Source organism: Marmota monax, unplaced genomic scaffold, assembly GCF_021218885.2.
Source record: "Marmota monax isolate L192 unplaced genomic scaffold, Marmota_monax_Labrador192_F-V1.1 WCK01_AAM20220418_F8-fsc00432, whole genome shotgun sequence".
In the NCBI taxonomy this organism is placed as follows: Eukaryota; Metazoa; Chordata; class Mammalia; order Rodentia; family Sciuridae; genus Marmota; species Marmota monax.
The window spans coordinates 1-27771 of NW_026693953.1; the positions used below are offsets into that span (position 1 = coordinate 1).

At 32.2% G+C, this 27771-nt stretch overlaps 2 protein-coding genes across 2 annotated transcripts in view; one reads left to right on the forward strand and one right to left on the reverse strand.

Annotated features, from left to right (window-relative positions):
• Positions 1-5583: 5583 nt before the first annotated feature.
• Zpbp (zona pellucida binding protein) lies at positions 5584-22977 on the reverse strand (the record flags this gene model as incomplete). Its single annotated transcript, XM_046463921.1, is given in 4 exon segments — positions 5584-5709; positions 19477-19557; positions 21480-21746; positions 22920-22977. Coding segments are annotated over 4 exon segments (532 nt in total), but the record flags the coding sequence as incomplete, so codon positions are not given.
• A 660-nt stretch (positions 22978-23637) lies between these two features.
• The window catches only part of Spmip7 (sperm microtubule inner protein 7), a gene marked incomplete at its 5' end in the record, with an annotated part of 81435 nt that continues 77301 nt past the window's right edge, over positions 23638-27771 (forward strand). The window contains one exon of the mRNA XM_046463912.2: positions 23638-24229. Coding sequence (XP_046319868.2) covers positions 23638-24229 — 592 coding nt within the window. The remainder of the gene's footprint in view (positions 24230-27771) is intronic.

Genomic DNA, 27771 nt, shown 5'->3' on the forward strand with positions numbered 1-27771 from the left:
CCACAGAAATTTGACTAATATGGTAAGAAGATTCAGCCAAAATTTTTTGATGAGTTGTTAAAAGCCAAGTGAAGACCAATGTAAGAAAATGAACCCTCAAGGGATCACACACTAGAAAATTGTGCAATGTTATAAGTTTTTTATTCACAAACTCCTCCCATGCAAACAGAAAGATCAAAGGAAACAAGCTTTCCACAGGAGGTGGCTAGAAGAATGTAGGTTTTGCCAAAACTCTACCCACACACACTTTTCCCCACACCTCCTAATGGAATAAAGCTTTTAAATACAGAGAGAAACAAAACTGTTACCTACAGTGCTAGAGAAACTTGTTGCAGCTCAAGAAACAGGAAGTAGGAAAAAATGTTTCAGCCTTGGCAAAAAGTCAGGAAGAAGTGCTAGGTCAGAATTACAGCTGGAGGAGGACCCAGAGCAATCATGAAGGCTAAATTCCCAAGAAACTGAGATCTTATGCTTGTCAAAGATTAAAACTGAATCAATTCAGAGAATGTCCCTCTTTCTGAATTATCAATCACTAATAAACATTTAATTTTTTTTAAAAAAAAGAAAGCAGTGGAATAATGCTGGCAGGGCTGCAAGAAGGACTTTCTGGGCAACTGTCCAAAATAAGAAATCCAAGGAAAGATTACACACTGGAAAAAAATTCTAATGAATCCAACTATACCTTAAACATTTTAAGGGTATTTGAAGATTTCAATGCACTGAATATAGTCATGGCAACAATCAATATCAAAGTCCGAAAACTTTTTACTAAATTAACACATCCCTAACATTAAAGGATGATTATCTCAAAGCAGAAAAATATCTACTTTCCTAGTCAAAATGTCCAACTTCAATAAAAATTGTCATATGAAAAGGCAAAAAAATTGGCACATTCACAAGATAACAAGCAATGCTAAGGACAAGACTTTTTCATGGCATAGGTATAAAAATTATTGATGATTAATTTAAAATAATTAATGTGACAAAAGATATACTGGAAAACAGAGACAATATATAATATCAGTTAAGTAATTTTAGAAGAGAAATTCAAAGTACAGAAATGATTAATTGAAATACTAAAACTATACACTTATTCAAAGTGTTTATTGAAACACAAGGAAAAGAAAATATGGAATCTACAGTACTATATTAGAAAGGGTTGTGTAAGTGTGATAGAATATCAGGGAATTATAGAAGATGTGGTGGCACAGAATGGGGCCAAAGGTATTTGAAGACACAACAGTTCAGAATTTTCAAAAACTAATGATGTCAAACTACAGATCCAAAAAGCTCAGAAAACACATGCAGAAAAATATAACAACCAAACAAAAATATACACAAAAGAATCAAATCACTGGGCATGGTGGTGCATGCCTATAATACCAGTAACTCAGGAAGCTAAGAAAGGAGGATTTCAAGTTTGAGGCCAGCCACAACAACTCAGTAATGCCATAAGCCACATAACAAGACACTGTCTCAAAATAAAACAATATGATATATCAAAGTGCATAAATGCATTCTACTGTCATGTATAACTAAAAACAAATAAATTCTTTTTTTAAAAAAAAGGCATGAGTGAAATCTCAGAAGGAGAAGAGAAAAATAATGGCAGAAGCAATAGTGTAAGAGATGACAATTTAGAAACGGCCAAAATAAAGAATTCTGTGTTTTTTGTTGTTGTTGTTGTTGTTTTGTTGTTGTTGTTTGTATTTTGACATTGAATTACTAAATAAAGGCTTAAAGTTTGAAAAAAATCCAAAAAGAAAAAAATAATAATAAAAACAAAATAATAAAAAGAGCTGGGATGTAGCTCAGTGATGATTAGGTTTAATCACCAATACCACAAAGAAAAAAAAATAGAATCAAATTGCCAAAAATGAAAAGCCAATGGTATTAGAAAAAATATTATACATCAATCACAGAAAGACAAAGAAACACAGCAGATTTCTCATTAGAAATTATGCTAGTAAAAATAAGTGTCATCTTTAGAATGTTGAAAGAAAAAAAAACTGCCAATCCAGAATTCTACCACCAGCAAAAGAAAAAGACATGCAAATTAGACACAAAGGAAATAATATGGGTAAAACAAATCAATAGTTTGAAAACAGAAAAATAATAAGAGAAAGTCAATGAAACCCAAAGCCAATCCTTCAAAAAGATGATATATTTTTGAACATGTAGCCAGAAAGAACAAAAACAAAGAGGACAGAATCAACAATCAATCAGGAAGGAATAGGGCCACACTGCCATAGAACCTGAATATATTTAAAAGATAGGAATATATTACAACTACTTTTTTACTACAATTTTGTACACATAAAATTGACAAGATGAAAAATCCAACAAGCTGGACAAATTCCTTGAAAGTTGCAAACTACCAAAATTCATACACTGGTGATAATCCTATTTATTCCTCATTGAGACTGTATCTATAAACTCTGTAAGTCAGACTGCAATCACTTTCGACTTCAGAAATATACCTTATTCAACCAATGCCTTTTCTTTCCAATATATAAATGGAAAATATTGCTGTACTTACTGGAAAAGGTTATTGTGAAAATTAAATAAAGAATGTGTAAATTGTTTAGAATACTATCTCATACATAGTAACTCTTATATACATATTATTATATTTATAAAATTCACCGTTAAGTGAATAAGCCAGACACCGAAAGACATATATGCATGATGTTACTTATACATGGAATCTAAAAAAGCCAAACTATATAAACAGAAAAAAGTTATTATTAGGGGATAGAGATGGGGTAAACTGCCAGCTGTTGGTACAAGGGCATGAATTATCAATTAGAAGATAAATAATTTTTGGAAATGACATATATCATCATGACTATAGTTCACAATAATGTACTAATAGTTCACAATAATGTACTGTATACTTGAATTCTGCTAATAAAGTATAATTCTTAAGTGTTCTCATGAGAAAAAGGCAATCATATGAAATAATCTATACGTTAGTAACACAAATGTAGCAATTATTTATGTCTACCTGTATCAATATGTCACATGTACATCTTAAATATATAAATTTGTTATTCATCATTCATAAGAACACTGTCAGAGGAGGGAAAAGAAAAATGTGAAAAAAAAATTCACAAACTAAGCCAAAATATACACTTTTAGAAAACATACATAAAAGAATGTACATATATATAAACTTACATGGTAAATGTACAAAGAAAAGGAAAAGAAAAAAATCTGTTAAGTATTCAGGAAAATGTTTGCCTGGAGGAGGTGGGGTTTGAAGATTCAGGAAAGAGATTTTAAAGCAACTTACTGGGAAGTCCAACAGTCTTGCTAATAGTGTATCTTAAATTTTAACAGCAGGTTAAAGGATGTTTGTGTTACTGTGCTTCAAAACTTCCATATATCTTATAAACATTTGTATATGTAAGATATTTCAAAATATAAAATTAAAATATAATAAGTATAGTCTATATTATTCTTAAACATGGTAAGGGTAGGTTATAGGGGAAACCAAACACATGAATGTGTGTGTGTGCTTATATACATTTGTGTAAGCATTTAGAAAAGTGGGAAAGTTGACACATCAAAAAGAGATAACTCATCAGAGGACTATCAGGGTTAGAGTGAGAAGTACAGAACTTTTCACAAGATATGCATTATTTTGTAAATGAATACATGAATAAGAGACAGATTGACCAAATCTAAGAATCGTCCCCCACATTTCACAACATATCTAAACAATTGAATATTTTTCCCAAAGGAATATACAACTAATTACATAATCATATAATTTCTTTGGTTCAATTTTAGTCTAACTATCTTTAGAATATTGAGTAAATAACTAAAGTGCAGTATACTTTAAGCTACAGTCCAAAGGTGCTTTTCTCCTTTACAAACTGTAAGAAAATTAAAGCTTTAGCTGTTCTTTCTGAAATAAAAGTGACCGTATGATTAATAAACTTTAAAACCTGGTAGACAATGAACTATAAGATGTCACAATCACCAAATTAGAATATAAGAATTCAATGACAATAGTTTTTATATACATAAAAAACACTGTATTGATGTGATTTTATCCTTACCTGGAAATAACCACAAAGTTAAATAAAATACTGCTTACTCCTAAAGGATAAATTGAATTACATACTATACTTTGTGGTATAAACTGCAAACAAAACCTGGCAACTTAGAGAAGAAAATGTTTCAAATTTCAATTTCCAAATCAAAGAACCAACAAACACAACAGAAAAATTCACATTTAAATGCTTCTACTTTTCAACTTAACAGTTTCAATACCAAATATAGAATGTATTTAAATTATAATTTTATATTATATGCTGCTATTAGGGAACAACAAAAACAAAATGTGATTATATTTTCAGTATCAAGTGGTTTTACACTTGAACCATTTCACTGATTTAAATAAGTTACCGCTACCAAAACTCTTAGAATTTCTTTTACTGACTTCTTCCGATTCCGTGAATACATGGTACAACTGTTCCTTGTATGTTACTGTAATGAGGCAGAAGTTATATCTGATATTTTTATCTCCCACAAAACCCAGCACAATGGCATCTACCACATAGTCACTGACTACAGGATAGTAGATAACGCACTTTCAAAGAACCAAAAACACCTCCCCTAAAGAGATTAATTCTTTAAAGTTTGAACTATTTAGGATGAACATTAGTATTATGAAAATGAACATCCCTCAATTACATAAAAATATAAATTAAAACATGTTACAAAATAAATATTTCCTACAAAAGCCTCTTTAGGAAGACTGTGAATAATTATACTTTCCTTCATCTATGATAAGTAATCTAATCTTGCAGATTTTAATCCACAGGTATTATCTCTCATCTATAAATGGTTTTTTAAAGGAAAGAAAAGGAAACTAATTTAAAAAAACACCTTTCCTCTGAGGATATGTAAAAATGATTAGGTACTTCATCAAACACATCTTTAGTATGAAATTCATTAGTCCATACTACCAGCAAAATAATAAATAAAACCATCTAGGGCTGGGGATGTGGCTCAAGCGGTAGTACGCTCACCTGGCATGCACGGCGTGCTGAGTTCGATCCTTAGCACCACATAAAAATAAAATAAAGATGTTGTGTCCACCGAAAAAACTAAATAAATAAATAAATATTTAAAAATTCTCTCTCTCTTTAAAAAAATCTAAAGTAATTTATATATATATAATTTATATATATAAAAATATATAAGCTTTTATCAAATTAGAAATTTAAAATAAAATTAAAATATGCATTTAAACTAAAATATGAAGGTGAATAGATAAAATGGTAAGGAAGTCAGATATATAAATTAATTTGTATATGAAGAAACAATGTTTTTTGGAACAGAGATGCTTAGAGAACTCTCCAAATACCTCAATCTTCTGGTATGTCTATGTAGAATAAAGAAAAGTAAAATATAGTAACACCATCTAATGGTAGACCTATCCAGAAATAAATTACAAGAAAAATAATTGAAGAAATAGATAAATAGGTGAGATATGAGTATTGTTTTTTTTAGCTCTGAGTACATTTCAGATTCATCTTTTTAATTATGATAGTTGAAATAAAATCCTACCTGAAACAATTTTTCCTTTCGGCCCATGCCATTGGAATGATGGATCTATCAGTTCGGAATTTCGCAGTCCTTGGGTTACACATAGCACATGTGGACTCTTTTGATGGAGCATGACATATACTTTCACTGAAAATAAAATATTAAAATGTTCCAATAATATTTTATGTTCTTTCTTTCTGTATTGTGCCTTATATTTTTATAGACTGGGTAACAATCTCTTGCAATATTTCTTTGGATTATTTTTTTCTATTACTTGATGATATGAGCTAAATTTCACTGCAACTATGTAACTAACATTAAAACAACACAATGTATCTTGTGTATATGTGTGAGCATCTGTGCGTTAGTGAATATGTTTGTGTTTGATCACGCAAGCTTATGTCCTCAACATGAACATAATGCACTGGTACTTTTTATTCAGAGCTCACACATACTGACTATATCCCTCAGAGTATAACTTAAATTACACAAAATTAATATGATTCTTTATCTAGACTTGATGTGTATTATAAAGACATTAAACGAGCAGAGGTTATAAATAGTTTAAATTGGAGGAATAATACATTATTCACAATGATATAACACAAACTACTGGATAAAATAATCCACAGACACTATCTCTAACCCATAAAAGTAAACAAAAACATGCTTTAAGTTTAAATATTAAGCAATATGTCCCATCCTGCTTTAAAATTTAAAGAATTATGATGAGTAAAAATAATACTCTTCAGAAGATAAAAAAGGAATACTGTAAAGATTCAATTGTTTTGCATTCACTCATAAGTAAGCTTTTAGAAAATGCTAAGTCTTCAATGATTCACCATATGCAAAGATTTTTGTGATTCATTAAAATAAAAATTGTTAGCCAGGCACTGTAGTGCATGCTTATTAATACCAGCAGCTCTGGAAGCTGAGGCAGGAGGATTGTGAGTTCAAAGCTATCCTCAGCCATTTAGCGAGGCTTTAAGCAACTCAGCAAGACTCTGTCTCTAAATAAAATTTAAAATAAATAAATAAATAAAATTAAAATTGTTTCTGAAAATGAAAATTTTTCTTAACTTTAAAGAGACTGCCTTTAAAGTTTTGCCATAAAACATGATGTTTCTTTAGAGAGAGGGAGCATGGGAGGAATAGATGAACTCTACATAGGGGAGAAGGGTTGGAAGGGAAGGGAGAGGGCATAGGGTAATTAATGATGGTAGAATGTGATGATCATTATTATCCAAAGTACAGATATGAAGACACGAATTGGTGTGAATATACTATGTATACAACCAGAGATATGAAAAATTGTGCACTATATGTGTAATAAAAATTGTAATGCATTCTGCTGTCATATATAAATAAAAAATAAAAATTAAAAAATGATGTTTCTTGAAAGTACTTTCACATATGTATATCCCTTTACAGGTTCTGAAAACTTCTAAGTGATTTGTTTTTATCATAAATTGGTATTGAATTTTAAACTTTTTCTATATGTTTGAGGTCATCATATAGCTTGTTCCTTCTTGAACGAATTTAAATGAATCCTTGATATTAAAAGTTTACTTTCCTGAAATAAATGAAATTGGTCATGCTATTTTACTTAATTATTGTTAGATATAATTTACAAACATTTTCTTAGGCTCCTTGCAACTATGTTTAAAAATAGAAATGTGTGTAATTTCTTTATACTACTCTTGGTTCTTTTATCATTTTAAGCATTTATTATGATATATTTCATATTCATTTTCAATATTTATTATAATTAAGATGAATATCAGATCTAAGATTATAATGGCCACATGAAATGAACTGGGAAGACTCCTATCTGTAAATTTTTTCTGAAGGAATATGTAATTTATTTTCCTGGTACATTTTTTTTTAAAAAGAGAATAGGAAAAATTTTTTTGCATTAACAAGGCTGAATTTACTTGGTTATAAGTCTACTAAGTAATTTACTGGAAGCTAGTTTAGAAATTTATATTTAAACTAGTTATTAAAGTTATTACGATAATTTTTTTTCAGATTGTAATGATGTTTTTAATTTCACTATCTTCATTTGCAACACTTTTTTGTACTTTATTTTCTCATAAAAAATTTACCAAAAATGTATCTATTAACATTTCCAAAAAAAAAAGTTTTTGATTCCATTAAACTGTACTACTTTATTGTGGTCTCATGAATTTCTGTTCTTCTTTTTCTGTCCTATATTTCTCAGCTGAAACTTTTTTTTCCCTCTTTTCTAACTTCTTGAATAAGCACTTACCCCATAAATTTTCCCTCCTCAACATCATATACTGGCTTCTATCTTCTCCAATACCTATTTTTTCAACCCAGAATTTATTTGTATTTGGTATGAAACATAAATCTAAGTTCCAATTCATATATATATATATATATATATATACACACATATATATATATTAATTTTTGCCACTCTTTTTCAATGTATCTCACCACACCTCCTTTCACATTCAATTCCTTAACCAGGCCAAAGCAGTACTGATAATCACTCCTTTGTGATTTTATTCATGAAAGTACCTAATGTCTCATCTTTCGAAAATCAACACAAATATGCACAATTTTACTTTGGCTCTTTGATAATATCCATGCCATTATTGTAATGGCACTAATTTCCACTAAAACTCCTGTACACATTTCAATCACAACAACAACAGGTGAATCCAAAAGAAGTTCCCAATGCAATGTCAACATACAAAAATAAATAATATTGCTGAAAATCAACAATAATACATTAAACCATGTTACAAGAAGGGAGATAACAGAGAATGATACACTGAAATTATTCTGTAGTCAGATAAGACCTTTGCAAGGAAGATTTTTAGACTCTAAAAAAAGACAAAGTTACTCACAAAGAAATCATGGGAGAATACACATAATTTTTAATTGCCAAGTTATGTATATGTATATAAACATACATATATTTATTTATTTGTATAATCAGTTTCCAGAAATTTAATTCTTGAGTACTGACTCTAAGATGTATTTTGGAGCTGAGGTTGTAACTTAGTGATAGAGCACTGGCTGAGCATGTTCAAGAATCTGGGTTCAATCCACACCACACATGCACAAGTGTGCACACAAAAACACACACAAACACAGTATTTGGAAAATTAAAGTTTTATGAATGTCTAAAACTTCTATAAAAGGGAAGAGGAGACACCAACAATAAAAATTATTAAGAAATATTATGAAGTTACACTAAATAAAATCACAGTATGGTTTAAGAATAAAACAGTAGTGTTTCTAAGGGAAAAAAGAGAAGTATAAAAAACTGATATCTGATAGAAGTATCTCATCACTGGAAATAGTACGGGTTAATAAATGATGGCAAAAATTCATACACACACACATAATTATATTTATAAAGTTGAATTTAGATTTATACCTCATACCAAATACAAATAAACTCTGGATTGACTAAAAACCTGAACACAAATTATTATTTAAGTAGATTGTTAAAATAATACCTATAAAGGTATTATAATACTTTGCATTATAGAGAAACTATTTTCATTTTTTAGCAAGCAAATTAAAATATTTAATTGTGCAATGCTTTAATAAGATGTCAGATTTACTCAATGACCAAATTACAATCCATATTTCAACTATGAAAATAACAGCATATTGTATGCCCCAAAGATCTTTCTTTGGCATTGGACCATCATCTGTGCTCTTGCTTTTAAGGCATCATTGGTAATGAGCCTGCACTTACCCCTACCTATTCTGCCAATAACCATTGAGAATTATCATGTAAATTGCAGAAGTTTGTTACTAAGACAATGAATTATAGAATACAATTTTAGAATTGTATTCTATAAAGACTGTAGAATACAATCTTTCTTTTTTTAGTTGTAAATAAACACATACTTTTAATTTATTTTATTTTTTTAAATTTTTATTTATTTATTTTTTACATGAGCTCTATTATTATTATTATTATTATTATTATTTGCACTATAATTCTTAATACACCTTTATACCACAATTTACCATATCTGTGTATATAAGATATGTTGACACCAAATTCACATCTTCATACAGTATTTTGTATAATGATGAGGGTCTCCTTCTACCATCCATGCAATTCCCCTTCTCCCTCCCTTTCCCTCCCACCCCTCTTCCCTATCTAGAGGTAATCTTCCTCCCATGATCTGCCTCCCTACCCCCATTTTGAGTCACCCCCTTTATATTAGAAAAGACATTAGGCATTTGTCTTTTTGGGATTGGCTAACTTCACTTAGCATAATCTGCTCTAATGCCATCCATTTCCCTGCAAATGCCATTATCTTATTGTTTTTTAGTGCTGAGTAATATTCCATTGTGTATAAATGCCACATTTTTTTTATCCATTCATCCATTGAAGGACATCTAGGTTGGCTCCACAGTTTAGCTATTGTGAATTGTGCTGCTATAAACATTGATGTGGCTGTGTCCCTGTAGTATGCTGTTTTTAGGTCCTCTGGGTATAGTCCAAGAAGAGGAATAGCTGGGTCAAATGGTGGTTCCATTCCCAGATTTCCAAGGAATCTCCATACTGCTTTCCAAATTGGCTGCACCAATTTTCAGTCCCACCAGCAGTTTACGAGTGTACCTTTTCCCCTGCATCCTCGCCAGCACTTGTTGTTGTTTGTCTTCATAGTGGCTGCCATTCTTACTAGAGTGAGATGGTATCTTAGAGTAGTTTTAATTTGCATTTCTCTGATTGCTAGAGATGACGAGCATTTTTTCATGTATTTGTTGATTGATTGTATATCCTCTTCTGAAAGTGTCTGTTCAGGTCCTTGGCCCATTTATTGATTGGATTATTTGTTTTTTTGGTGCTTATCTTGTTGAGCCCTTTATATACCCTAGAGATTAGAGCTCAATCTGATGTTTGAGGGATAAAAATTTGTTCCCAGGATGTAGGGTACCTATTCACCTCAAATATTATTTCTTTTGCTGAGAAAAAAACTTTTTAGTTTGAATCCATCCCATTTGTTGATTCTTGGTTTTAATTCTTATGCTATAGGCATCTTATTAAGGAAGTTGGGGCCTAGTCCCATGTGATGGAGTATAGGGCCTACTTTTTCTTCTATTAGATGCAGAGTCTCTGGTTTAATTCCTAGATCCTTGACCCATTTTGAGTTAACTTTTGTGCATGGTGAGAGATAGGGATTCAATTTCATTTTGTTGCATATGGATTTCCAGTTTTCCCAGCACCATTTGTTGAAGATGCTATCCTTTCCCCATTGCATACTTTTGGCATCTTTGTCTAATATAAGGGTTAGTCTATGTGTCCTCTATTCTGTACCATTGGTTTGCCAGCCTGTTTTGGCACCAGTACCATGCTGTTTTTGTTACTATTGTACTGTAGTATAGTTTAAGGTCTGGTATAGTGATACCACCTGTTTCACTCTTCCTCCTTAGAATCGCTTTAGCTATTCTGGGTCTCTTATTTTTCCAGATGAATTGCATAATTGCTTTTTCTACTCCTATGAGGAATGCCATTGGGATTTTGATCAGAATTGCATTGAACCTGTATAGTGCTTTTGGTATTATGGTCATTTTAATAATATTAATTCTGCCTATCCATGAGCAAGGCAGATCTTTCCATCTTCTAAGGTCTTCTTCTATTTCTCTCTTTAGGGTTATATAGTTTTCATTGTATAGATCTTTCACCTCTTTTGTTGATTCCCAAGGTTTTATTTTTTTTGAGGATATTGTGAATGGGGTAGTTTTCCTCATTTCCTTTTCAGAGGATTTGTCACTAATATACAGGAATGCCTTTGATTTATGGATGTTGATTTTATATCCTACCACTTTGCTAAATTCATTTACTAGTTCTAGAAGTTTCTTGGTAGAGTTTTTTGGGTCTTCTAGGTACAGAATCATATCATCAGCAAATAATGCCAATTTGAGTTCTTCTTTTTTTAATGTGTATCCCTTTAATTTCTTTCATCTGTCTAATTTCTCTGGCCAGTGTTTCAACTATGTTGAATAGAAGTGGTGAGGGAGGGCATCCCTGTCTTGTTCCAGATTTTAGAGGGAATGCCTTCAGTTTTTCTCTGTTTAGAATGATGTTGACCTGAGGCTTAGCATAGATAGCTTTTACATGTTGAGGTAAGTTCCTGTTATCCCTAGTTTTTCTAGTGCTTTGAACATAAAGGGGTGCTGTATTTTGTCAAATGCTTTTTCTGTTTCTATCAAGATGATCATATGGTTCTTATCTTTATTCTATTGATGTGATGTATTACATTTATTGATTTCCGTATGTTGAACCAACCTTGCATCTTGGGGATGAATCCCACTTGATCATGGTGCACGATCTTTTTTTATGTTTTTGATCCGATTTGCCAGAATTTTATTGAGGATTTTTGCATCTATATTCATTAGAGATATTGGTCTGAAGTTTTCTTTCTTTGAGGTGTCTTTGTCTGGTTTTGGAATCAGGGTGATATTGGCCTCGTAGAATGAATTTGAAAGTACTCCCTCTTTTTCTGTTTCCTGAAATAGATTGAAGAGTATTGGTATTAGTTCTTCTTTAAAGGTCTTGTAAAACTTGGCTGTATATGTGTCCGGTCCTGGACTTTTCTTGGTTGGTAATCTTTTGATGGCTTCTTCTATTTCCTCACTTGATATTGGTCTGTTTAAGTTGTGTATATCTTCCTGACTCAATCTGGGCAGCTCATATGACTTAAGGAATTTATCGATGTCTTCACTATCTTCTATTTTATTCAAGTATAAGGTTTCAAAATAATTTCTATCTTCTGTATTTCTATAGTGTCTGTTGTGATATTGCCTTTTTCTTTCTGTGTGCTAGTAATTTGGGTTCTCTCTCTTCTTCTCTTTGTTAGCATGGCTAAGGGTCTGTCAATCTTATTTATTTTTTCAAAGTACCAACTTTTAGTTTTGTCAATTTTTTCAATTGTTTATTTTGTTTCAATTTCATTGATTTCAGCTCTGATTTTAATTATTTCTTGCCTTCTACTGCATTTGCTGCTGATTTGTTCTTCTTTTTCTAGGGCTTTGAGATTTAGTGTGAGGTCATTTATTTGTTGGCTTTTTCTTCTTTTAAGGAATGAACTCCATGCAATAAATTTTCCTCTTAGTACTGCTTTCATAGTGTCCCAGAGATTTCTATATGTTGTGTCTATGTTTTCATTTACCTCTTAAGAATTTTTTAATTTCTCCTTGATGTCTTCTGTAACCCATTGTTCATTCAGTAGCATATTGTTTATTCTCCATGTGATGTAGGAATTTTTCTTCCTTATTTTATCATTGATTTCCAAGTTCATTCCATTATGATCTGATAAAATGCATGGTAGTATCTCTACTCCTTTGTATTTGCTAAGAGTTGCCCTGTGGCATACTATATGGTCTATTTTTGAGAAGGATCCATGTGCTGCTGAGAAAAAAAGTGTATCTGCTTGATGTTGGTTGATATATTCTATATATGTCAATTAAGTCTAAGTTATTAATCGTGTTATTGAGTTCTATAGTGAGAAGCTATTTTCATGGCAAAGGTACAAACACAAAAATACTAAACTCAGATGATTAAATATTAACAATTTCTGTTCAATCCTATACAACATGAACAAACTTAAAAGATTTGAACTTGGGAAGAAGATATTCCAACAAAGAAAATCAATAACGGATTTATAATGGAATATAAATGATATGAAATAACTCCTTTGAAAACAGGCAGAAAAAAATGAACAGAGGCAGCTTAACTTTTTTTGCTTATCAAACAATGGAAAAATTGGATAATATTTTATGCTGGTGAGTATGTGGGAAATATCCCTGAATCCTTCTGGAGGAGATGTGAACTGGTACAGACACTTTGAAGACCTATATCTTAGTGAGATGGAGAATGGTAAGGTCATATGATATTTATCAACTACTCCTGGATACAATAGGCCCAGAAACTTTTTATACAAGTAAAATATATAAATATATATATATATACACACACACACACGTGTGTGTGTGTGTGTGTTATCATATGGACCAAGAAATGAAATTAAGTGAAAATGCCACAAAAATGTAAACAAATGCTCACTGACCAAATGGATACATGAGTGAATAAAAACAGAAAACTAACTGACATTAATAGAGCAAGTAAAATGAGAACAAGTTAAAAAAAAGGATCACAGAACAGAAAAATGGCCAATAGAGATAGATGCTGAAACCTTGCACAACAGAAGAAACTCCAGGCATAAAACAGCAGGCAGTCAGCATACACATCTAGCAAAATGTCAGTCTAAAAGAAATTAAAAATACTCTACTTCTGATAAAAACACTATCTGCTGAATTGTAATGTTAATTCATTTAAAGAACAAATTTAATATTATTCAATAACATGAAATAATAAGGAAATCAGATATAAATAACTATTTATGATCTAGATTTAAAAGTTATAGATAGTAAAATCAACAAACGTGGCAGAGTAAGGAGTTCCAAATTTTTTTCATAAATAATAATAAGAATTTTCCGAACTCTGAAATTCATCAAAGACTTTAAGCAAGGTAAGAAAAATTTACACAAGACAACTGAATTTCAGTGTTGTGGGATGAACTGTTCTCCTCTCATCACCCCCACATTCATATGTTGAAGTCTTAATCCCCACTCCCTGAGAAAGTGAATTTATTTGTAGATAGAATTCTACAAAGGAAATCAAAATTAAATCTTTAGGCTGGGTCCAAATCTAGTATGATAATGATGCCCTTATAAAAGGAAAGATTTGGACACATAAGTATAGAGGAAAGGCAATGTGAAGAGACATAGGAAGAAGGAACAGATCTTTCTTTCAGAGCACTCAGAGGAATCAACCCTTACAGCAACTGATTTTGGACTTCTATCCTCCAAAACTGTGAGATTATTTCTGCTGTATAAGCTATTCAGTCTGTAGTGTTTTGTTATAAAAGCTCTAACGAAACAACATACTTGTGAAAAAATGGTGTTCTTAAAGCATTTTAACTTGCTCTTTTGCTGTCCTCACAATCTCTGTAGTATCCATGAAAGTAAAGTCTTAAATTATAGTGAGAACCATCAGCCTCACAACCACTGGAAGGGGCAGACAAGATCAAAATAACTCCAAAACTTCCTTCCCAGAGAACTGTCATTATTAGACCTGCCTAGCAATATCTTGAAAGACCCTACTCAAAAGGCTATCTTCCCTTGATTTTGTGACTGCCTGATACAGTAGGGGATAGTTGGGGAAACTAGTAAGTTAACCAAAAGCTTAAGATAAAAATCTGGTGAGTAACATTTCCACAGGAAGTAAGAAAACTGACACATTCCTAACAAAATAGAAGCCTGTATATTCCGGGCTGTATGTATGTCCAGGACGTGTGCCCTCTCAGTAAATACCAAGAAGCCTCATGTTCTCACCTCTAACTGAAATTGAGATTCTACATAGCATAAAGTCAATGCTAAGGTAGAACTGTCAAATACATAGCTAAAAATAAAAGATACTAAAAATTAAAGATACAATCCACAATATGTACACATAGACCTCAGCAAAGACTAAGCTGTTTAATTTAATTAGAGTTCTATATAATCATTAGCCAAAGACGACTGTTCAGAAAGTTCAGTGATTATGCATGTAAAGAATAAATAATTTACACAATTAGTTCAAAAAAGTCACTAAACAAACAAAAAAGATAGGCAAACAACATCATAGTCTGGGAGGAAAGAAGAATCTTAGAGAGTTGTTTTGCTATATTATTAATATTTCCAGTTTTCAATTAAAACATAAACATGCAAAAAAAGAGAAAAAAGTTCAATTACATACATAGAAAAAGAGCAGCCAATTGAAACTTACCCTAAAATTAAGATCGAATATTGGGCTTACTGCATAAATACATATTAAATTAGCTATTTTAAATATAGTACAAGAAAACAATGTCTAAAGAAATAAAAAAAGTATGAGATGATCATCTCCCTAAACAGAGAATATCAACAAAGAGATAAATTATAAAAGAACAATTAAAATATAATAATTGGGGCTGGGATGTGGCTCAATCTGTAGCGTGCTTGCCTGGCATGCTCGGGGCGCTGGGCACCACATAAAAATTAAAAAAAAAAGATGTTGTGTCCACTGAAAACTAAAAAATAAATATTAAAAAAGTTCTCTCTCTCTCTCTCTCTCTCTCTCTCTCTCTCTCTTTAAAAAAAATATAATTGAGGGCCGGGGTTGTGGCTCAGCAGTAGAGCACTCGCCTAACAAGTGTGAGGCCCTGGGTTCGATCCTCAGCACCACATAAAAATAAATAAAATAAAGGTATTGTGTCCAGCTACAACTAAAAAAATAAATATTTTTAAAAATATAATAATTGAAATAAAAAAATTATCTAAAAGGAATCAACAGCTTGATCAGGCAGAAGAATCAGTGAATTTTAAGATAAACAATTTGGGGTTATCCAGTCTGAAGAAAAAAAGAAATAAAGATAAATGAATAAAGACTTAGAGATATGAGAGAAATCATCCAATCATGAGTACATGCATAATAATGAGTGTTCCATGAAGAGCGGGGAGAGACACGAAAGATATTTAAAGAAATAATGATAAACACGTCCCCAAAAGGATGAATAGTATGAATCTACAAATCCAAGAAGTTCAATGAACTCTAATTAAAATAAACCCAAAGAAATTTATACACAGGTACATAATTAAGTCCATAAACAAAAATATAATACTGGTAGCAACAAAGAAAGGAACTAACAACATACCAGTGGTCTTCAATTACTAGCTTATTTCTCATTTGAAGACAATGAAACAGAAAATCTGAACAGACCTAAAACAACCACAGTGATTAAATTAGTATTCAAAAAACTTCCACAAAGAAAAATCCAGTACCAGATGGATTCACTGGTAAATTCTACCAAAAGACTAAAGCACAATTAACAATAATCCTTCATAAACTTTTTCAAAAAAATAGAAGAGGAGGGAAAACATTCCAACTTGTTCTACAAATCCAATATTATTCTAAAACCAAAATCAAATGAAGATATCACAAGAAAACTACAGATCAAATTTCCTTATGAATCTAGAGGTATAAAAATCATCAAAATACTGGCAACCAAATCTGGCAGTATTAATAAAAAAGGGACTATATATCACAGTCAACTAAGATTTATTCCAGGAATTCGATGCTGATTCAGAATACTAAAATTTGTCAATATAATGCAACATGTTAACAGAAGCAAGGATTAAAAAACAAATGATCATTTCCAAAGATGTGAAAAATTTGACAAAATCTAACACTCTCTCTCCCTCCCTTACACACACACACATACGCTTGTGCGCGCGCGCGCGCACACACACACACACACACACACAGAGTAAAACTGAACAGAGTGAACTTACTCAACCTAATTAAGGACATCTATTTTAAAAAAAAACTCATACCTACCATCCAACTTACTGAAAACTTTTCCTTCCCTAAGATCAGGAGCAAGACAAAGATAATCTGTTATCATCAATATTGAGGTTCTACCTAAGAAGCTGGCATGAAAATATAAAAGGAATTCAGATTGGAAAGGAAGGAAATAGAACTATCTCCATTTGTAGATGTCAAAAAAATTTTAATGAACCACCCTAAAAATAGAGCTAAATAATGAATAAAGCAAGATGGCAGGATATGACCAAAATATCATCTGTATTTCTACAATTTGTCAATGAATAATCCACAAACTAAATAAAATCCTTCTATTTACAACAGCATCAAAAGTAGTAAAATATTTAGTAAAAAAACTGAACAAAAGAAAAGTTAAAACTTGCACACTGAACACTACAAAACATCATAAAGTGAAATTAAAGAAAACTTAAATAGAAAGATAGTCCATATTCCTGGATTGAAAATACTTAAAATTGTTAAGATGACAAAAATAGATCTGCAGAGTCAATGCAATTCCTACTTTAAGACCAAGGGACTTCTTGCAGAAACTGACACACTAAATCAAGAGTTGATATGGAAATGCAAGAATAACCATAACATTCTGTAAAAGAAAAAAATTTATTAAAGATTTACACTTCATAGCTCAAAAATTTATTACAAAGCAACAATAGCCAAGACAACAAGGTATTGACCAGAGGAAATATATATATGAATGAAAATATCAATTGTATTTCTAGTAGTGAACAATCCATGAACTAAATAAAATTCTTCCATTTATAACAGCATCAAAATAATAAAATATTTAGAAATAAGGCTAGCAAAAGAAATGTAAGACTTGTACACTGAAAACTACAAAACATTCAGAACAAAAATTAATATACATCAATGGCGCTCATAAATAAAACTCAAACTGCGGCTAATCATTTTTTAAGAAGGGTACCAAGACAATTAAATACAGAGAAAATAGTATCTTCAACAAATGGTACTAGAACAATTAGGTAACAACCACATGCTAAAGAAGGAATTTGATCTCTCTCTTGCATCATAAAAATTAATTCAAAATGGATCAAAGACCTAAATAAAAGAGCTAAAACAATGAAACTCATATGAAGAAACATATAAGGAAATTATTGCTCCATTAGTGATCACAACTGGTTAGGTGATAATTTCTTAAATATGACACCAGAAGTACCAGAAAAAAATAGAAATTAGACTTTATCAAACTTTAAAATGTGAATTTCAAAAGATACATTAATAAAGTTAAAATACAATCCACGTAATTGGAGAAAATATTTGTAAATCATTTGTATGGTATGTGTCCAACACTCAGAATATATAAAGAACACTATAACTCAACAACAACCAAAAATATTTTAAAAACAGGAAAAAGATCTAAATAGCCATTTTTGCAAAACGGTATTCACATGGCCATAAACATAAAATCATTAGCTATTAGAGAAATACAAATCAAAATCACAAGATTCCACTTTATACACATTAGGATAGCTGTAAACAAAAAAAAGATGGATAGTATCAAGTATTGATGAGGATGTTGGAAAGTTTGAACCCTCTAACATTACTAGTGGTGAAAGTAAGCTAGTTCAGGCTCTTTGAAAATTAGTTTGGCAGTTTTTCAAAATGTTAAAAATAGGATCATCTGTTTTCTAGCAAATCCCATAGGAAAATGCCTAAGAGAAAGGAAAACAAACATTTATACGAAATAAAATATTATTCAACTGCAAAAAGGAAGGAAGTACTTACATATTGTATAACATGATAAGCCTCAAAGACCTTAAACTAAGTGAATGAACCCAGACACAAAAGGCTACTACAATTACAATTATAATTCCACTAATGTCTGGAATTGGCAAATCTCCACAAACAGGAAGCCAATTTGTTGTTTCCAGGGGCTGGAAAGTGATGACCTAATGAGTATTATGTTTTTATTGAGAGTGATGAAAATGTGATGTTAATATAGTGGGGATGTTATCTAACATTGCCAACACACCAATTTTATGGAAAATGAATTTATACCCTGATAAAAATGCAAAAACAAAGTTGTGGCTTCTGTGTCTCATGTGACTTTCATAAGATTTTGTAAATCCAAAATCTCGTTTAAAATGTTTTAGCATGTTTAAATTGTCCATATTTAATATTATAGCTAGTATTATACAATAAGCAAAAACAATATTGGCAACTTCAGCTAAATTTTAGAATTATCCTTTGCATACTTATGTCATTATAGCATAAAAATTAAACTTTGAAGAATCCAACTATATGGAAAGAACTTTAATCCATTTCTGTAGAAGGACATGAACTTTAGAAGACAGGAGAACTAGGAAACATTAGCCTTTTGGAAAACACAAAATTTAAATCACAAAAATGGCAAGTTATATTCCATGTATGTATGATATGTCAAAAATAAATTCTTAATGTCATGTATAACTAAAAAGAAAAAATGTAAACAAATGTTAACTTTTTAAAATTATTGTGAGTCTATATATGAATACCTGGAAAATGTGATGATCCCACTATTTTCACTGACTCTTGGGTCAATCGAAAAGTTCTTGGAAATCGAACCAAATATTCAACTATGAAAGGCAAAAAGAAAGCAAAGGGTTAACAAATTTCCTCACTGGAAACTCCAAAACTTTAAAGTACACTTGATCTTACACAAAGGTGAAGCTCATAAATCCAGTTCCTCTTGTATCTCATATCTCTTTTCCAACTCTACTCACCTTCATGTGCCCTAATGAGTTTAATCTACCTACTGCCTTCTCCCTATTACATCTCATTTCTGGCTTTTTTCACATTCACTTAGAACACTATGTTTTAGTTTCTAAATTCCAAATCTCCTATCCCTCAAGACCCAAATCACAAATACTACCTCTTTCAAAACTCCTGTTTGTTCGTATTTGTCAGGATATCAGGATATCACTACCACCTCTGTTATGTCATTCATTCCACATTTTATTATAGTTGTTTATGGACAAATATAATTTTATTTATTATACATTCAATTGATGGAAGTATCAGTGTTTATATAAACTTATCAAAAAATAAAACAAAGCATTATACCATGTACATGGCAACTATTAAATAATTGTGAAATATATTGATATCCCTCATTTTTGAATGAACACGTTTGAAAGGGATAATGGTGAGAACAGAACAAGTGAGAAAATCAATATAAAAATACAGTATTACAAAGCACTATACCCAAGTACTCTCTAACAATAAAGAAGTAAAGCACAAATAAAAGAAAATGGTATTAAAAGCCAGAAGATCTGAGTTTAAATCCCACCACATACTGGTTTTAAGAAAGCCACTTTAAAGTTTAGGAGCCTAACTTTTCTCATCTGGAACTGGGACAATAATTCCACCTTACAGAGTTACTGTAGGACTAAATGGAATTTGTATAAATTATAAAATGCCATATAAATACATGGCCTTTAGTATTCATGGTTCACATATAAATATATTGACTCCTTATTCTGCTTCTTATACCCTCATTGGTCTGGTCTGATTAGTGGGTCAAAAAAAAAAAAAAAGACAAGGAACATATTTAAATGAAAACACTTCCTTTCATATTAGGTACAAAACCATGAACCACTTTCAAAAGTATCTTAATCCTGCAAATAAAGGACACTGGATATTCTCATAGATCAATTTTTCGATTCCAGATGACTGGAGTTTAGCATATCTTGTAAATCTCCACTCACTCTTTCTTTTCTCCACCTCATCTATCCCATGCTTACTTCCACATTCCTTCTACATTTTTCTTGGAGACCTTATTTTTTCATTCTCCTTTATTTGAACAAGTGTTGGCATTTTAGAAAGCCTCTTTTGTGCTTTTCATTCATCAATTCTTGGATTTTATTTTTAAGAAAGTCTAGAATATATAAACAAAAATAAAGTAGCCAAATATTTCCAGTTAAATTACAGTTCTATTACACTCTTAACTTTTTTCAGCACTTGTTTCTATCATGTTATTTTGAAATATCATAAATGTATTTTGTAAGAATATGGAAAAGCATGTCAGCTCTTCAGATGTCAAAACTTAAAAAAATCTCAGCATATTCTGCATTTTATATCTCCAGCCAATAGAGGGAGCTCCTGTATCACGGATATTTTAAAATCACAGCACACATACTATGGAATACATTGGCTCAGGACAATACATTATGGAACTCACAAAGAAATATAAAGCCAGTAAATGAACCATGGGTTTAATTTAGGAGTTTATTAATTCAGTTTAAATTTCAAACTTTTAACTCCAGGTGTTTGAGTGCTCTTCTATCTTCAAAAGATTAAAGATTTCCCAGTCATTCGCTCCTCTTCGCAAATACAGGGACTTTGTACGACCTCTACATAAAATACACTTTTTTGGTCAGGTATTAATTAAGTACAGTGTTTATATAAACCGGGTGCACGTGACACAGGAAAAACGTAATCAAGGGTGGAGTCACGGTTACCCAGCAGAGCTAGACCACGGAGCGCCGCCGACCCTCACCTGACGGGGGCGCCAGCACAAGAAAGGCGGAGAAGAGGAGGATGGCGGCTCGGGAGAGCGGGAAGCCCGAGGCCCGGGACCGCCGCCAGGTCCGCCACGCCCGGCCAGAAGCCGAGGCCTCCATCAATACGCCGCCGCCGCCGCCTGCCTACACTCCACGCAGAAGGTCGTTACGCGACGCGCGCTCACCCGCCGCCGGAAATTGGCGGGCGGTGGACCGGAAGGCGGACCGGACGGACTCGCCGCCACTTCCGCCGGAGCGGTAGGCTAGAGTTGTGTTGGTATGTCCGCTTGACTTTTGACACTAGGCGAGGAAGGAACACTCGCCGTTGCCCCGCGCTGAGCGTCCACTGAATCTTCCAGACAGCTCCGCTGCTGAGGGAATCCTCCAGCTCTTAAGCGACTTGTCGAAGATTCTGTATCTAGGCAAGGAATCCGGGAGCCCCCAAGCCCGGCGTCTTGGCCTTTTAGTAGCAATTATGGACAGAGGGAACCCCCTTTTTGCAAGATGGGATGTAGGCTGTGTCTTAGTGTTTGGGGTTCAACTCTGATCAACACACAAAACTTATGAGTTAATACACCTACAGTGCTCAGAGATTGCCTGGATCTCATTGTTGGCAACACGTACATTACTGACATATGGAATATACTGGAAGAAAAATGTAGTGAATTTGGGGAGCTAAAGGTAATGCTTTTAACGCCAAGATGCGGCTCGATGGAAAAATGGAAGAAAGGACCATAGATGGAATTGACTTTCGGACTCAGCCTGGGAAATCATCTTTCATCACCTAAATTTAGAAAAGCCTACTAAAACACCTATCAGCCTAAGAGTCTGTTTATAACAAGAATATATTTTTAGAGCAATTGAAATGGAATTATGCCTCTACTTTTTTGCTTCTGGAAGGATTTACCTGATAGTAGCAGAGCTATGATAAAAATGTCTCATGCAGTTGCTGCAAATACTTGAAGAATGAAGAGCAACTGAAGACTGCCTAACAACAATTGTATTGTCACCTTTATGTAATAAGAAGGAATGAGTGATATGAGTGGACTAATAACTCACTAGATATACTTTGAATATACTCATATATTTCAAACCTGGCAGCCTTACCAGTTATTTCAATCTCCTTTACTGTTGAGAAGTATATCTTAAAATTTTAATGGTTTTATATTACACCACAGATACCTTAACCTTTTGCTGTCTTAAAACTGACCTGATACACATGTCATATATCTGACTTATACAATTTTGCCTGAGTTGAATTTTGGCTTTACTAAGTGTGGTATGAGCTTTTATCTCATGTTATAATGTTTGAAATTCCCTTGGAGTCAGTTTTCCTGCAAGACTAAATTGTGTGGTTTAAAGCAGATTTTAAGTGAACTGCTATATTTCGAATTTAAATAAGATTTTATTGTTCATGTGGATGAATAAACTGATACCTTGTTGTAATTTTCTAGAATTAGTGTTAAAACCCTCATTGCTGTTCTTGAACACCATAGTAGCATTAGAGAAGTAAGGATTATCTAAAATGTAAAGGATGAGACTTTACTTTGAGTATAATTGGGATTACTTCCTTAAAAATTAGGCATACTAAATTATCTTTAATATAATACATGTTTACTTGCAGTAAACATGTACTTACATGCAGTAAATTTAAATTTAACACCTATTTAGACCACAAATATAAAGATACTTGTATCAGGAAAACGCTTTCATTTTAGTCACATCTATTCTTAAAATATACATTTTTACTAAACCAACTGCTTTATACTCCTTAACTTAACCATACAATATCAACTTATGCAAATTTTTAGATAAATGAACATAGTTGTCCTGAGTATTGGAGAAAAATGCATCATGGACACCTTACTACCAAGGTTTTCCTAAGAATTACATTATGATGTGCATAATAGTTCAGTGTATTAGAGTTCTAGCTGTTGCCCAGCACCAAGGGCTCTGCTTTTTTTCTGTCTTGTTCTTTTACTGCTTTGCTTCCCTATCCTCATTTTTATGGAAAAAGAATTTTTTCTACCGAAAATAAAGCCTTATTCTATCAACATTTAGAAAGATGAATCAAAAGTTTTATGCTAGATAAACACTAATCTTCAGTTACTGGAAATATAAGAATTTTTTTAGTTAAAAATTCATCAGAAGAATTTAATTTTCTGTCCTTATAAAAGAAGAAAGGCTATAGATATGGAGGTTCGGTGCAAACCTGGAAAGATAAGTATTCCTAATAGGTCTATCTCTTCAGGAAGAAAAACTGTTGAGAATGAAGATTACCCACACTACTCTGATCTCTTAAGAAAAATGAATATGCCCTTTGTGAAAGGATTTGAAGACAGACATGACTATGGCAGATTTGAAAAGAAATGTAATCCTGCCTTTCTTAAATTTCATCTTTACCCCCCTTCTGTCCTGCCAAACTATCATGTACACTATCCTTATCCTCCACCTTATGGGCCAGATTATCCATTATTTCCACTTCCAGATGATGTGCCCTTAGTTGATCCCAGTTCAGGATTTGTGAGTCCTGGTGGTGATGCTGATTTAAAGCCTGACATTGGCAGAACTATACCAAACCTGGCAGATTTCAGTGATGTGAAACCTCAACATCGAATTCCTAGACCAGACCCTGAATTTCCAACAACAATAAAAAGGCAAACAATTCTGTTCGAAGAACTGCAACAGAGTAGGAAGTGGAATTCCAGGCAAGTACCAGACATTTCCATCAGAGCAAAACTTGGAGGTAAATAAAGTAATATGGACTTTGTAACTCTTAAATACTCCAGTGAGAAAGAAAAACATGGATATAAAATATAGGATTTTAGCAGTCAAATTGACAAAATGATACCTGAATAGGGCATTTTTAAATTTTATATGTATATATATATATATACATATATATATATATATATATATATATTTAATTGTAGTTGGACACAATATCTTTATTTTTATGTGGTACTGAGGATCGAACCCAGTGCCTCACACATGTGAGGCGGGCACTCTGCTGTTGAGCTACAGATCCAGCCCAAATTATGTATTTTTTTTTAATTATACAATGATAAATATAAATCTATTTGCAAAATAAAATTTAATTTAAAAAGAAAAAATATTTATTAAGTTTAAGTCAGGAAAAAAGGTATAACGATCATTTATTTTAGATATATAGATATTATTTTACCACAAAGGAATTTATGTACTACATTGGTAATTGTGTAGCAAGCCTCGTTATATAAGTCTCTCACTTGAAAACAATAATTTACTGATGGTTGTTAAACAGGTCACAGGAGCTCAAATTAAGTGGGAACAAATGTGAAAGTTAATTTGGGGGTATAGTAAGAACAGAGATGAAGAGAAGCATCCCCTGCATAAATAGCTTTACAGGACCAGAACCAGGATTCATGACCTCTTACTGATATGTGCCACGTGGTTTCTCTGTAAGAGTTCCACTATATAATCACAGGCCTGGGCCCAGAAGTTTGGCGAGAATTAGCTCCATAGGAAACCCTCAGGGACTTTTTCCTGTATTAAAATATGTCTGATAGACAGGGAGGAAAAAAAAAGCTTTGAGTATGTGAAAAGGAAAAGGCCAAATGACATAGCAGGAAGTGCTTGAATTGCTCCAATGTCAAAGATGGCAATACCTTGCCATGGCTTTGTTTCAGCACCAACCAGACTGGAAGCTACCATGTGTTAGTATGGTAGGGATTCGTGGTTTTTGCCCTTTCTTCCTGGAGAAAGGCCATACAAGAAACCAGGAGAAGATAGGAATAAAGGAAAAAGTAATCAAAATGAAAATCCCCACAAGATAACTCCTCAGCCCTACCATCCAGAGACTGTTAGGCCAGAAGGAGAATTTTAAGAGATTTAAGCATGAGAGTTTTGATTTTAATTTATACTCATTGTGGTTTTAGCATTTAGACTCACAGAAATTTCTGAGTTACAGAATTTTTCTATAAAAAGTATAAAAATTACAACAACCTATCTTAAGAATCATTCTATATTCCATTGGAAATACCCTCTATGGAAATATTGTATTACTGAGAATCAAATGTACTTATATCTACAAGTGACAAATACTGTCTTAGGTGCTAAAAATGTTTACGTATTGGCAATGAGGGAAATACCGATAGTTCAAGTTCATCTCACCGACCTAATACATTCTTACCGATTATGAACTACAGATTCTTTTCTAGTCTATCAAGAAAGGAGCTTGAACTCAACCTTTGCAAACATTTCAATGCATAATACTATATTTATTCTAAGGTAACTAAAGTCATTCTTCTCATTTAATTCAAGAATGGCATTTACCTTGTAAGCTGAAAACTCCAGTTTAGTATAATTTTAAAGGAAATATTGTCAATTTGTGTAAGTTCTTCTCAGAGTGGACTCTTAAAACATTACTCCAAGAAGTTTAAGTTGAAGAAGTAGTTTGGTAAGCTACCAAATTACTGAAGTGTTGTTAAAAAGTCTTTGGCTCATCTGGTCTGTGTGTTTTACTGTTTGAATCAGTACCATAGGAATTCAGAGAATAGGCTCTAGGATCATGGCTATCTACTCTTTACACCTGCAATTCTCTTTATACCCATATATCCTTATTAAAATTCACATAATAATACTTCATAGTATAAGAAGTATTTGATATAATTCATGTAAAATATCTGAAGTAAGAAAGGAAACATAAGGTCAGATAGTATAATTTTTATTCACTTCTTACAAAAATTGAGGATAATAGTACTTATAAAAGTGTAAGAATTAAATGAATTAGGACAAGTAAAATTCCTAGTAAAATTCCTAGAACCTGGTAAAGGACTCAGTCCATCGTAAATATTATTATTATTAACCATAAACAGTTTCAAAGAATAATACTTGGGGATTGATTACAATATTTGTTTTAGAGTTTAAATGACTTTGTAGATCCTAGAAATAATTATTAATTTTAAATGGTACATTTAAATTTCTGATAAGCAATATCTCACAATTAATCACATCACATACCAGTATGCTTTTCAGTTAACTTTCACAAATACCAAAATAAGATCATAAAAACTTTTATTTATGACTTCTTGTCCTATGCCAACCCTGTCTAAACCTGTAACTGGGTTCAGTACTTCCTTTCTGTTCTAGTTTGACTCATTCACTCTAATCAACTGTTCTAAACTTATTCTAATTGTATTCAAAGGCTGTTTTAGACGTTGCCTATCATTGTAGCAGATAGCTCAGTCTTTCCTACCACAGAGAAAATAGAGGTGATCTATTATCACCTCCTTGATTTTCCTCCCATTTGCCTCCTGATAGCAATATTTGTACCTTTAAATGTGCCTTTTTTCTTTTATAAGCCATTATCTTAGCTCAAGGTATTATAACAAAATACCAAAGATTGGGTGGATAAATCAACAGACATTTATTTCTCAAAATTCGGGAGACTGGGATATCAAAGTTAAAGGAATAAATAGATTCAGTTCTTGGTGAAGGTCCTCTACCTGGTTTACATAGGCTGCCTTTATCCTGTGTCCTCAGATATCAGAGAGAAAGATCTCGTTTTTTATCCTTAAAAGGAAACCAATTATATTGTGGTAGTCTGACCCTCTTTACCTCATCTTAATCTAATTACTTCCCAAAGGCCCCAACTCCAAATAATATCACCCTGGGGGTTACAACTTCAACATGTGAATTTGAAGGGACACAAAAAATTGCTCCATAACAACCATCTTACCATTTTGAAGTATATAGTTCATTGGTATTAAGTATATTCACAATGTGCAAACATCACTACCATCGATCTCAAGAACGTGCTTCATCTTGCAAAACTGAAACTCTATATCCATTCAGGAATGACTGTGTAATTCCCTCTACCCATGAACACTGGCAGCCACCATTGTATTTTCTGGCATTGTTGATTTGACTACTTTAGTTTCATTGTGTAAGTAAAATCATACAGTATTTATCTTTTGTGACTGACTTATTTAGTTTAGTATAACGTCCTCAAGTTTCATCCATGATGTAGCATGTGTCAAAAATTCCTTCCTTCTCAAAGCTGCATAATATTCTATTTTATGTATGTACTACATTTTATTTACCAATTCACCCATCAATGTATAAATGGGATGCTTTACCTTTTGGTTATAATAAATGATACTGCTATGATTATGATTTGGCAAATTTCTTTTTGACACCTGGTTTTAATTTGGGGGAGGCAGTCCTCTTTAAAACCCAGAAATAGAAATGCTGAATCATATGGCATTCTATTTTTAACTTATTAGAAACTACCATACCATTTTCTGT